The 12,581-nt window shown below is 59.1% G+C and overlaps 1 protein-coding gene and 1 long non-coding RNA gene across 2 annotated transcripts in view; one reads left to right on the top strand and one right to left on the bottom strand.

Moving 5' to 3' along the window:
• The first annotated feature begins 259 nt into the window (after window positions 1-259).
• On the top strand, window positions 260-8,803 carry LOC116270086. The gene is made up of 3 exons (XR_004178041.1): window positions 260-518; window positions 6,922-7,047; window positions 8,691-8,803. It is a non-coding gene; the product is annotated as an uncharacterized LOC116270086 (long non-coding RNA).
• KCNT1 (potassium sodium-activated channel subfamily T member 1) overlaps window positions 8,674-12,581 on the bottom strand; it is a 56,341-nt gene continuing 52,433 nt past the window's right edge. The window contains 2 exon segments of the mRNA XM_021927058.2: window positions 8,674-9,801; window positions 9,947-10,031. Of these exon segments, the coding sequence (XP_021782750.2) occupies window positions 9,681-9,801; window positions 9,947-10,031 (206 nt within the window). The 3' untranslated portion in view covers window positions 8,674-9,680.

Genomic DNA, 12,581 nt, shown 5'->3' with positions numbered 1-12,581 from the left:
GGCGCGATCTTGGCTCACTGCAAGCTCCGTCCCCCAGGTTCACGCCATTCTCCTGCCTCAGCCTCCCGAGTAGCTGGGACTACAGGTGCCCACCACCACGCCCGGCTAATTTTTTGTATTTTTAGTAGAGACGGGGTTTCACCATATTAGCCAGGATGGTCTCGATCTCCTGACCTCGTGATTCACCCGCCTCGGCCTCCCAAAGTGTTGGGATTACAGGCGTGAGCCACCGTGCCCGGCCTAATTTCTTCTTCTTATAAGGACACCAGTCAGATTGGATTAGGGTCCACTCCGGTGGCCTCTTTTTAACTTAATTATCTCTTTAAAGGCCCTGTCTCCAAAGACAATCACATTCTGACATCCTCAGGGAATGGACGTCCACCTGTGGGTTTGGGGGACACCGTTCAGCCCATAACAGACGTCACCAGGGATAGGACGTCCACCTGTGGTTTTGAGGGACACCGTTGAGGTCGCGTGTAGGCAGCACGTCCCCTGCTTGGAGAGCAACATTGCCAAAGGTAGGTGGACCTCGCGGGATTTCTGTTTTTTATTATGAAATATTCGACCTGTAATCCCAGCACTTTGAGAGACTGAGGTGGGAGGATTGCTTGAGCCCAGGAATTGGAGACCAGTCTGGGCAACATGGCGAAACCACATCTGTACCAAAAATACAAAAATTAGCCGGGCTTGGTGGCACTTAACCTGTCGTCCCAGCTACTCGGGAGGCTGAGGTAAAAGGATCTTTCAAGCCCAGCAGGTTGAGGCTGTAGGGAGCTGTGACTCCACCACTGCACTTCCGTCTGGGCGACACAGCTAAACCCAGTCTCAAAAAAAAAAAAGTGAAATATTTGAAAGCCATCCAAGGAATAGAGTTGCCTATGTTAGTCACGAAGCAAAATAATGAAGTGGGTGCCGGCGACTCTTGTCAGTCATTTTAATAATTTTATAATGTGATTTCTAGAGATGGAAGGAGTCACAAAGGCCAGTGCCCTTGCCTCACTTCCCCAGGACTTGGGGCATCACGTCCCTGGGTCCGCGGCACGTGGCAAGTCTGCGTTTCTCCTGGTCATCCCTAAGTGTGTACTGGAAGCACCCGTGGAGTGAGGTGCTGTGGGCTGGACGTGCGGCGCTGAGCACGCGGCCTGGTGTGTCTGAGCTTTGCAGGCTGGTGGAGGAAGGTCAGGCAGGTGGACTGGGCAGGACCTTTTCCAGACCCAAAGAATTGACCAGGGTTGGTTGGGAGGTGATGAAGAAGTCTTCGCAGAAGCCAAGGAGTGTGTGATGCTGAGGAGCTCAGGCTCCTGAGGGGCTCCTGGCAGGGTGACAGCGGAGGGCCCACTGGCTCACGGCAGGTGGTGAGCGTGGACTGAACGTCGGTTCCCTCTGCAGCTAGACACCGGCCCAGTGACAGATCTGTCCGTGCCTTGTTTGCTCATCTGTATGGTGGGGATTGGAAAACAGGTTTGCTGTGTGTTGATTACCAACTAGTCTGATTGTGGTGAGATAGAACACCGCCCCCCAACACACACACAAGCTGCATGAACAGGCGTATGACTCATAGACAGGCAGCAAAGGGCAACAGAAGCCTCAGACTCATCACAAGCCTGTCCCCCAGGCCCAGGAAAACTGCCTGAGGAGGACAGAGTCTCCTCTGCGTGTGCCCCACTTACACTGCAGCTGAACAGCCCCCAAAAGCAGCCGCCCTGGGTTTTATGCCCCAGGGTGACGTTATTCACTGGGCTAAAGCCTGGAAGGATGTCCTGCTTCCAGGGGGACTGTCCAGCCAGCCCCTCCCATCTGAGGATGTGGCACTCCCAGCACAGGCTGCAGTCGTTCCTGAGAACTATGAGTGAGAAATGGAGAACTGAGCTGACCCGAGGTCCCCGGGGCCATGTCCTGGGGTGATGACCATTCAGGGGCCTCCTGCGTGAACCTTAGGAGAACTGAGCTGCCAGGACCGGGCAGAGTGAATCCCCTGCGAGTGCTCAGAGGGATAAAGGTCGTGGGGGAAGTGAGGGGATGGGACAGTAGGACTGTGTGGTAAAGTGAGGCTTTGCTACTGACACGCGCAGGAAGGGAGAGCTGTCGATGGACCAAGCAGCAAGTGGAAGCTGAGCGGGTGGCTGGAAGTGACTGGGCATTCTCCCTGAGGGCCCAGCTTCTGTGTGGGTACTGCCTGTCTGTGACTTCTCATCCTCTGCCTCCATCGCTGCAGGACACAGGAGGTCAGAGGAGCTGGTCTGGGCAGGTGTTTGGTTGTGGAAGGATGCAGGAATGGGAAGTCCCAGGACTGATGGTCAGGGCAGTGGGTGTGCCTTCTGGGCTAAGTGACCCGCGAGTCCTACTGCCATCTTGTGACCCGCGAGTCCTACTGCAAGCACCATCCGTGGAAGTCTGGGCCAGTTGGGTGGCCAAGTGGCAACATGATGGTGGACTGAGCAGGACCACGGCAGCTGCCACCCAAGGGAGGTGGCTGCAGGCAGGTGGCTTGGGAATCACGGCCAGTGCCTGCTGCTCACTGTTCTGTTACTAGAGTGGTGGCCTTCTCAGGCTGGGAGATGGTGGTGGGGGATGGAGGACCAGACTGTAAGGAATAATCAGGGCCACACTGTCAAGGACCCTGGCCACAAGCTGCCATCTGGCCTTTGGAACTTTGTATTTTGAGCAGAATGACCATACACTCACCCACTCCTCCACTCACTTATCTGTTCATTCACTTGTCCTTCTGCTCATTCATTCATTAATTCACTCATTCATTCACGCATCATTCATTCATTCACTCATTCACTCATCATTCACTCATTCACTCATTCATTCATTCACTCGTTCTGGAATAGGGCTGGGTGTGCTCTTGGGTGTGATGCAGGGTTGGAGACAGGGGTCCCAGCCAGGGGTGGCTTGCATTAATTCACGGCATTTGGGGGGCGTTGCAGTTCATGGATAGTACAGAGATGTGACCCTGAGGCTGTGGCACTATGGAGGGCTGGTGGAGAGAGGAGGTGCGGCTCACGACTTAAGGATGGAAGTTAGAGGCGAGGCACTGGAGCGTGCGGGCCCCAGAGGGGCAGGAGGAGGCAGGAGGGTGTCCTCAGGGAGGAGGAGGCACAGCCTCAGAAGAGGTTGAGACCGGGCAGGCTTGTCCACCACCCAGCAGGGCCCGAGCAGGGTGGGTGGAGGGCAGTGGGAGGTGGGGACAATGCATGCTGCCTGGGCAGGTGGTACTGGAGGCTGCAGCGCAGAGCTGGTGTTTTGGTGTGTGGAGGTGCTACCATGGGCTGCTTCCTGCAAACGTGTCCTGCCTGCAGCACGCAGTGCTCTGCAGGGCCGGTCTTGGCTGCAGCAAAGAACCGAGGGACAGGGCAGGGCCTGCCCTGGACAGCTCCTGTGGGGATGGAGATCGGAGCATGGCCAGGGTCAGGCTGTTCCCAGGGCCTTCCAGGGGTGGCCATGTTTGACGCATGCCTGAAAGAAAGCCTGGTCCCAAGCAGCCATCAGTGTCTTTGATGAACATCCTGGGTGCCAGGGGCTGTGGCCAAGCCCCCAGGGCCCACCCCAGGAGGAACTCACAGCCACTGTCAGAGTTTAGGACTGTATCGTCATGCACCCCAGGATTTTAGACAGTGGCAGGGTAGACGAAGGTCAGCTCTGGTTACAGAGAACAGACAGAGGGCCCAAGGCACAGGAAGGGGTGGGTTTCCCGGCTGGGGCAATGCCGGGGAGGGCAGAGGCTGCTTGGGGAGCAGAGAACAGAGGGCAGAGGCACCCCCTAGTGCCTGTGTGAGAGACAGCGGGTGGCCTCAGGGTGTGGGTGGGGGACACCGAGGAGGACATGGGGTCTCGAGGGTGTGACAGACAGATCGGCTTGGACACGGGGAGTGGAGGTGCCCCCAGGACAGCCACTTGGAGTGTGGAGTGGGCTGATGAGTTTCCAGGCTTGAGTGGGACTGGACTTCTGGAGGGGCTGGTAGACGGGTCAGCACCGGCAAACCTCAGTAGTCTGGGGCCGCGTGAGGACAGTCAGGAGCACCAAGACAGACTCTGCGGAGGGCGGGTGGGGTGAGTGTCCCGTGGAGGTCACGTGAGGTGAGAACCAGCAGCACCCTTCGGGTTCAGTGGCCAGGAGTCAGCCTGACTCAGGGTGCGTTTTGGGGAGTGCTGGGAGTGGGGTGAGGAAGAGAGGACAGCACGTGGGGAAGGCTGGAGAAGCTCAGCTACTCAGAGGGGAAGAGAAAGAGAGCGTGAGCTCACGTGTGGAGGTGGTGCCAGAGGGCGGGCTGAGCTGAGGGCAGTGGCCCAGGAACAGCTGGATGGGAGCTGGCATCCTGGGAGAGTGCAGAGCTCCGCCGTTGGGGCTGAGGCTTGGCAGTGCTCAGCAGACAGGAGGCCAAGCCGCTGTCAGTCCCCCGGGGATCTGGGCTCCTCGGAGGTCAGGAGGGCTCCTGGCTGCTGTCCTCTGGGGCGGGCTGGGAGTCACAGCAGTAGACAGAGTGTGTGAGTTGGGGGCTCCGTGGGACTGCCCCTGGTGCCCTGTGGCCCCCCTGCAGCTTGCTTTCAGGAATGCCAGGGCAAGTGGAGGGGCTGGGCCGGCTGCTCTCTGAGTGTCCTCTGTCCTCGGTCCTGCCTGACTCCTCTGCTCACAGAGAAGCCCTTGCTCTGCAGTGGCCGTGCCTCAGTGCTCCTCACAGGTCCTCTGGACCTTCCACGCAGGCAAGGTGGTGGCCTCTGGAGCCTGGCCCTCACACACAACCATCCAGGCAGCTGTGGGGCGGAGACGGCAGCTTTCTGGGACCTGGGGTCACTGCAGGGGCTGATCATGGTAGGCAATGCCTGGATACCTGGCTGGCGGCATGGCCATGAAGGGGCCGTGCCTCAGTTTTCCCACCGAATGAGGTACATGCGCCCTCGGGCAACTACATCACCTGTCACCTGGCACCTTCCAGCAGGTACCTGCCTGGAGGAGCTCTTCCTGGCTTCCAACCAGCTGTGCCACCTGCCGTGGGTGCCTTTTGCAGCCTGCGCACCTGACCAGGTTGGACCTCTCCAACAGAGAGCATCTGTTTGCTGAGCGGGACACCTTCCTGTCCCCAGGGGCCCTCCAGGAGCTGGGGCTGCGGGGAGCTGGCTGGCCACACTGCCTGCTGTAAAACCATGGGCCACCGAGGGGTCTCTTTAAAGCCCTCCAGCCTGGACACACATCCAGGCCTGAGGTGTGTGCGTGAGGTGGAGGAGGACAGGGCTGAGGACTGCTGAAGCTGGGCTGATGTGCTGGTCATGTGACTCTCCATAACTTGGGGACTTAACAAATCCACTATCAGTCTCCATCTTTTTTTTTTTTGAGACGAAGTCTTGCTCTGTCGCCCAGGCTGGAGCGCGGTGGCACGATCTCGGCTCACTGCAGCCTTCTCCTCCCAGGTTCAAGTGATTCTTGTGCCTCGGCCTCCCGAGTAGCTGGGATTACTGGTGCCCGCCACCACGCCCAGCTAATTTTTGTATTTTTAGTAGAGTTGGGTTTCACCATGTTGGCCTGGCTGGTCTCAAACTCCTGACCTCAGGTGATCCACCTACCTCAGCCTCCCAAAGTGCTGGGATTACAGGTGTGAGCCACCGTGCCTGGCCAGTCTCTGTCTTTTAATTGGTATATTTAGACCAATGCATTGCCATGTAATGTGATAATGGGTTTCGTGGGATTAACATCTGCCACATTCGTAACTGTTTTTCTATTTGTTGCCCTTGGTCTTAGTTTCTATCTCCCTTTGTTTTCTGCTTTCTCTGGTTTCAGTTAAGCATTTTATATGATTCCATAGTCTTTTCTTTTGTAGCATATCAATTACACTTTCAGATAGAGAAAAAAACAAAAATAAGTATATATATTTTAGTGGTTGCTGTAGAGTTTGCAGCTAATCCAAATCCACCTGTAAGTTACACTGTGTTGCTTCTCAGGTCACATGGTAACTTGTAACTGATGACCCCCGCTTCCTCCCGCCTGTCCCTTTTAATGTTGCTCTTATATTTCACTCACCCGTAAGCGAGAGTCACCCAATACACTGTTAGTATTCTGATTTTGAGCAGTTTTCTTTTCATTTTTTTCTTTTTTTGTTTGAGATAGGGTCTCACTCTGCCGCCCAGGCTGGAGTGCAGTGGTGCAGTCTCAGCTCACTGCAGCCTCAGCCTCCCCAGCTCAGGTGATCCTCTTTCCTCAGCCTCCTGGGTACCTAGGGCTATACGCACATGCCACCACGTCTAGCTAATTTTTTTTTTTTTTTTTTGTATTTTTTGATAGAGTCAGGGCTTCGTCATGTTGCCCATGCTGATCTTTTTTTATTTTTTTGAGATGGAGCCGCACTCTGTCGCCCAGGCTGGAGTGCAGTGGTGCAACCTTGGCTCACTGCAAGCTCTGCTTCCCAGGTTCATGCCATTCTCCTGCCTCAGCCTCCCGAGTAGCTGGGACCACAGGCGCCTGCCACCATGCTTGGCTAATTTTTTTGTATTTTTAGTAGAGACAGGGTTTCACCATGTTAGCCAGGATGGTCTCGATCTCCTGACTTCGTGATCTGCCCGCCTCAGCCTCCCAAAGTGCTGGGATTACAGGCGTGAGCCACCGCGCCCGGCTGCCCACACTGATCTTAAACTCCTGGGCTCAAGCAGTCCACCTGCCTTGGCCTCCCAAAGTGCTGGGATTACAGGCATGAGACACCGCGCCCTGCCCAAACAGGTTATTTTTAGATGGATGAGGAATAAGGAAAATTAAAACAAACAAACAAAAGGAATAAGGAAAATAGCAGGTTTCTCACTAATTTTGTGTGTTTCAAATAATTCTACCGTAAAGCATTAAAACAAATTCTTTTAGCTCATTCTAGGCAGTGATGACTTAGGGAATTCAATTCCTCAACCTTTGCTCAGATCCTGCTTCACTTGCTGTAGGCTTTGCAGGGGGACCTTTGATGGGTCAGCCGGACATGAGGCTGGGAGAAGTGACGGTGGACGAGGACGGCTGGGGGACCAGGGACCCACCTTCCTGATGTCTGACTGTGCCAGCCGGGGCTGATGGTGAGTGGGCTCGGGACAAGCAGAGAGGTGCCCCAGGTACTCCCTAAACCCGCAGATGAAGAACATGGAGGCCAAGGAGAGCACAGAAGGTTCCAGATGCTTCAGGCAGCTTTTATTGGGCTGGCAGCTGGCATCTCACAGTCATGGACCTGCCTGGTTCCAGCCCCTGGCTCCCAGCCTTGCCCATGGGAGGATTCACAGGCCGCTGGGCGCTGGGTGCCACCTGTGTCCATGGCTGCCCGCATGAGCTCCGGGCAGAGCAGGGGGCCTCGGGCCTGGCATCCTCTGCGGTTAGTGAAGGAGCAGGGACTGCCCGCCGCCTCCTCGGATGTCCAGGGCTGGACCTGAAGTGGCCTCGCTACTGGAGATTGTGAACATGCTGCCACTTGCCGCCGACGTGCGGGAGGGAACGGACCACTGATGTTCTCCGAGCCCCAAAGTGCCCACCCAGCCCCGCCTGGGCAGCAAGCCCCCAGCCCTCTTTGGGGGACTCCACTCACCCGTGGAGAGAGGCTCAAAGGCCAAGAGGCCTCCCAGCCTCCCGGTGGTGGAGTGGCCACAAGGGACTCCAGGAACACCGTCCACATCGCAAGTCAATCCCCAGCAAGTCATGTGACTCCCCCATGGTGCCTCCTAGAGGCCAGCTCTTCCCAGTGTGGGGTTCCAGGAGCTATAGCTTCCCCCGCCACCACTGGGGCTGTGGCCCTCCCATCCCAGCCGCCAGGCCGGCTTTTTTCTCCCCTCTCCTCCCTGCAGGGGCTGTGCAGCCCCTGTTGCCTGGGGGCCAGGGTGTGGGTGACACGAGAAGCCGCCCAGGTGAGGCAGGCTTGGACCTGCCTGCTGCAGGGTGACTGCAGGGCAGGGCAGGGCAGGGCATGCCCGCTGGTTGGATCCCGGGAACCTGATAGACCCCAGCCCTGCTGGGACAGGCTCTGGCCACTCTAGCCCAACATCAACCCCTGCCACTCCATCAAGGTCCCGGGACTGTCTGGCCCCCTGAATCCACACAGCCTCTTCCTGACCACCCATATCTGGCTCTGTCCCCCACCGAGGGCTAGTGGGCACCTTCTGAGCAGGAGGGTTCCAGGCAGGCCAGGAGTAAGGGACTAGCTAGTCGTGTGGCCAGGGCCGGCCCCTCTAGCAGCTGTGCTGTTTGCCCTGACACCGGGGAGGGGCTGCACCTCAGTCTCTTGGGGTACCCTGAAATGAACGTGGTGAGGTACACACACATCCCTGCCTGGGGCAGCCCTGACCCCCAGTGTAGGGGATCCCCAGCAGCTGCTGACCTCAGATGAGTTCTGTGCCACTGTGGGCAGCGCCTGGGGTCTCTGTACCCACCCCAGGGACACGCCTGGCTGCAGGGGTGAGGCTGATGGGCAGCTCACCAGAGAGCCCTCCTGGACTCTGGGACCCCCACCACCAGACGGGTTTCCTGGCTACCAGGATTCAGTCACCAGTAGCCAAATACAATTTGGTTCCCGAGTTTTGGAAGGACTATCCTGGTGTGCCTGGGGAATGGGAGCTTGCCTGTGGGGTTGGGGTGGGGACCCCAGCAGGTGTTTCTAACCCTTAAAATGGGGTGGCTGGAAGGGGTGAGAGCCTTGGAACCACGAGCGGGGCAACTTGTAACTTCATGCCTCCAGAATGCATCCGTTTAATAGAAGGTTCCAGCACTGACCGTACCAACCAGTAAGGAACCAGCAGCAAAGGACGCAGGGCGACGCTCCCGATGTCAGCCGCCGCCCGGGATCTCGCCTTGCTAAGAAGGTCCTCTCCCCTCCACATGGCCCAGCCCGGAGGCTGAATTGTGCTTCACAAGTCAGGGGTTTAGAAAACGAGGCTTTGCTTTAAAAGGTAAGTGTAAAACGGTCCGTGGAAATGCACCATCTTCCACCCAAACGCCGCCCAGACGCCGTGGCCGGGAAAGTTCAGTGTGAAGTAGAGGAAATGGCGTCTTCCGTTTCTGCTCGTGACCTTCAGAAAGGTCCTTGGCAACAGGGCCCTCTGGGGCACCTGGGGATGCACCCCTCACACACGCCCGGCTTCCCCGGGCCCTTTGCTGCTTCTGACTTCCAGAAGGGACTCAGGACAGCAAAGAGCAGAGGGTGCCCCTCACCGGCCCCACAGAGTGCAGCACGGCAGCCCCGGGCCCCAGGCCTTGGCTGGAAGGAAGTGAGGCCACTTGGCCATGAAAGCTCAGGCTGGCTCTGAGTTGGGTGTGGCCCACGCAAGGCTCCTGGGTTCTCTTCCCCTCCCCATGCACCCCAGCCAGCCCCACCCTCCAGGACAGCCTGGGCTCGGCCCTGTGGGGCGTCTGGTCCCCGCGTTGCCCTCCCAGCCAGCCCTGGTCACGAGTTACGGTACATCTGTGTAAAGAGACGTGGACTGCATCGGTCTGTAAAAATAGGTTAAAAAAACTCTCCTCACTAGCCTGCAGGTACCCGAGGGTGAGCTGGCCCTCCCCCCGCACGAGGCGCTCCTTTCCAGGGTGGAGTCCCAGGAGCCACGGTGAGCAGAGTGTGGCATCCCCAGGGTCACGCTAGTGCCACTGTGTCCTCACACGCTCCTCCACGTCCTTCCTGAGGACCCACCAAGCTCTGGGCTTGGGGGCCCGAGCTCCGTGCAGGGCTGGCTCAGAGCTGCGTCTCATCGCGAGTCTCCGGGTTGCAGGACGATAGCTTGTGGCTGCAGCTGCTCTTCCGGCTCTCGGAGCTGCTGGCCACGTGAGCCAGGGGGTCGGAGCGGATGAGATAGCTGCGGGAGGGCAGAGGGGACCCTGGAGTGGACGTGGGCCGGGCAGCCCCTGCCCAGCAGCCCCACTGTGGTGCCTGTGGCCTCGTCTCCCCAGTGCCCACCTGGTGCTCGGGGGGTCTCCACCCAGCCCGCAGGTGCTACTCACACAATGTCGCTGGGCTCCAGCCTCGTGTCGGGCGGAGGGTTGATGAGGACGTAGGAGAGGGTGTTCTGATGGTCGTTCATCTCGTCTGCAAAGGACACAGCCGGGCAGACGTCACTCCCCAGCCCTCCCCCTCCCAGCTCCGCAGGGGCCCGGAGGTGTGGGGGCTCCAGGATGAGCTGAATCTTTCCGGCCTTCCTGACCATTCTGCTCCAGCACCTCATCCTGGTGAGCCCAGCCAGGGCCCATCCCCACACTGGGCAGGGGGCAGCCGGGAGCCAGCTCCGACCTGCACCCCCCTCCGGTGCCAGGTGGCATCACAGCAAAGGGGTGGGCCTGAGCAGAGGCACGAAGCACACCTGTACACACCAGCACACACCTACGTCTACCAATAGACATGTCTTCACCTCACATGCATGCATGCCTTAATCTATACCTGCACACACCTGTGCACACACCACTACACACCCCAAACCCCAAACACACCTAACACCTGCACACACCTGTGCACACACGCACACGCCTACACACCTGCAGATTCACCTCTGTGTCCCACACATGTATCTATCTGCACAGATCTTCACAGCCACCCATACCTATGCTATCCACAGACCCCTGCACACTCACTCGTATACACACCTGCATGCCATCCTCCACATTCACACACACCCACCTCGGCCTCCAGAGGCTGCTCAGCCCCGTCCCTCCCACAGGGCCCTGCAGCTGCCACCGTCCCTGGGCAGGCCACTCCCACTTGCTGTGCTCAGCCCTTTGCTTCAGACTTAAGTCCCAAGTGGCATCAGCCCAGAACAGCCCCCAGCTCATCCCTCTGAGAACACGGCCCTGCCCCTCATGGGAGACAGCCTGGCGTCTGGCTCATGGCGTGGGAGTGCGGATGTGTCCCATGGGGTGAAAACAGTCCTGGAGAAACATCGCCTGTCATCTCACAGTCTCCGCCGGGCCAAGCACAGGAAGGGAGAGCCCACCATCCCAGCAGTGGCCCTGGGTTCACTGGCCGGGAGGGAAGGGCCTGTAGCCTCAGTTTATCCATCTGACAGTGTCTCAGGGAACCTCCTGGATTCCTGTTCCAGGATTCCAAGGACAGAGAACGAAGGTGACCCAGGACACGGGAACCCCAGGGAGCCTCCACCCTGGCTGCCGCCATTCCCTTCTCTCTGCCCGTCCTCTCCCCTTGGGACAGCCCTGCCATGGCCCCTGAGAGAAGTCAGGGAGGCTGCTGGCCAGCCGGGCGGTGGGGGGGGCACGCTGGTCCCCCTGCAGTGGGGGCTTCAGAGGTCCCACAGTGTGAGCACAGCTGCTGCCAGGGAGGCGGGGGCACAGGCTAGGACCTGGGGGGTGACCTGGACAGCTCTGCCTCTGGCCTTTTGCACATGGCGGCAGGTCACTTGGTGCCAGCTCCTGTGTCCATGCCTGCGGGATGGGACGGCCTGACACCTGCCCCTCACAGCTGTTTGGCTCTCTTCCCAAAACCCATGGCAGGGTCTTCCCCAGGCCTTTGGTAGAGGCCCAGAGGCCTCATGTTGGGGCTGTGCAGGGAGGCACACCCTCCCCCACTTGTGCCCACACACACCTCTGGGATGGCCGCATGGCAGGTGGTACAGGGAGTGGTGGTGTGGGCGGCTCTAGTAAGTACTTGCCCCCGCTGCCTGACTGGCTTTGTGATGAGCACCCAGTGGGACACCAAGAACAAGGGGCCACTAGCTCGTTTCACTCCAGCAGGCACTGCCTGGACCACACGCTTCTGAAGCCAGCAGAGCACGTAGCTGGGCTGAGCCAGGCCGGGCTGGGTGGTGGGTGGGGACGCTGGGTCCCAGCTGCAGCGCCAGGGGCTGGGTTGTGGTCAGTCACGTGGCACTGGTCCTGGCTGCCCAGGATGGGCACAGAGGACTAGCTTCGCGTGTCCACTGTGTTTGGTGAAGGCTGGCAGCAGGTGTGCCTGGGGACCTGGGGCGAGGCAGGGGCTGGCTTTGGCCCTTCTGGTGAATGTCCTGGGGCAGGGCCACCTCACCCCTGGTCCCCAGGGCTACCTGACGCCTCCACCCAGACCCTCCAACCTTCACTCCAGGCCTCAGTGGTACCTCTGCTCCTCACCCACTTCCTGACACTGCAGGCCCCAGAACTTCCAGAGCCCTGGCCCTTGGCATCCACGGTCACTCCTGCCTGAATCCCCGACGCCGAGCCAGAGCTGCCGCCACCCGAGCCTCAGTTTCCTCCTCTGTAAACTGGGAGTAACTAGTGCCTACCCCCAGGGCAGCCGTGAGGAGGCGTGCAGACGGGGTCTGTGTATCGGGGCTGAGGTGGCTCCTCCTGCTGTGTGTGTGGGGTGGGGGCTGCACACTGGAGGGGCCCCAGGATGCTGCCCACCCTCCCTGCAAAGACAGTGACTCTTCCTGTTCTGCGTCCTGGCCTAGGATCTGCTTGAATCCAAACAGCGGGGTGTAGCCCGCGAGCCCCAAAGCCCCAGCACCTTCACTGTCCCAGGCATGTAGGCCGAGTGCCGTGCGAGTCCTGTGAGCCCTCGACCCCCAAGCCTGCCGTGGCCGCGCCTGCCCTGGAGCCGCAGCAGGAGCCGCAGGAAGCCGTGGCGGGTGAGGGGAGCGGGAAATGCAGGCGTCTC

This window comes from Papio anubis, chromosome 13 (genome assembly GCF_008728515.1).
Source record: "Papio anubis isolate 15944 chromosome 13, Panubis1.0, whole genome shotgun sequence".
Classification (NCBI taxonomy): Eukaryota; Metazoa; Chordata; class Mammalia; order Primates; family Cercopithecidae; genus Papio; species Papio anubis.
This window is presented reverse-complemented; position numbering and strand designations above follow the sequence as displayed.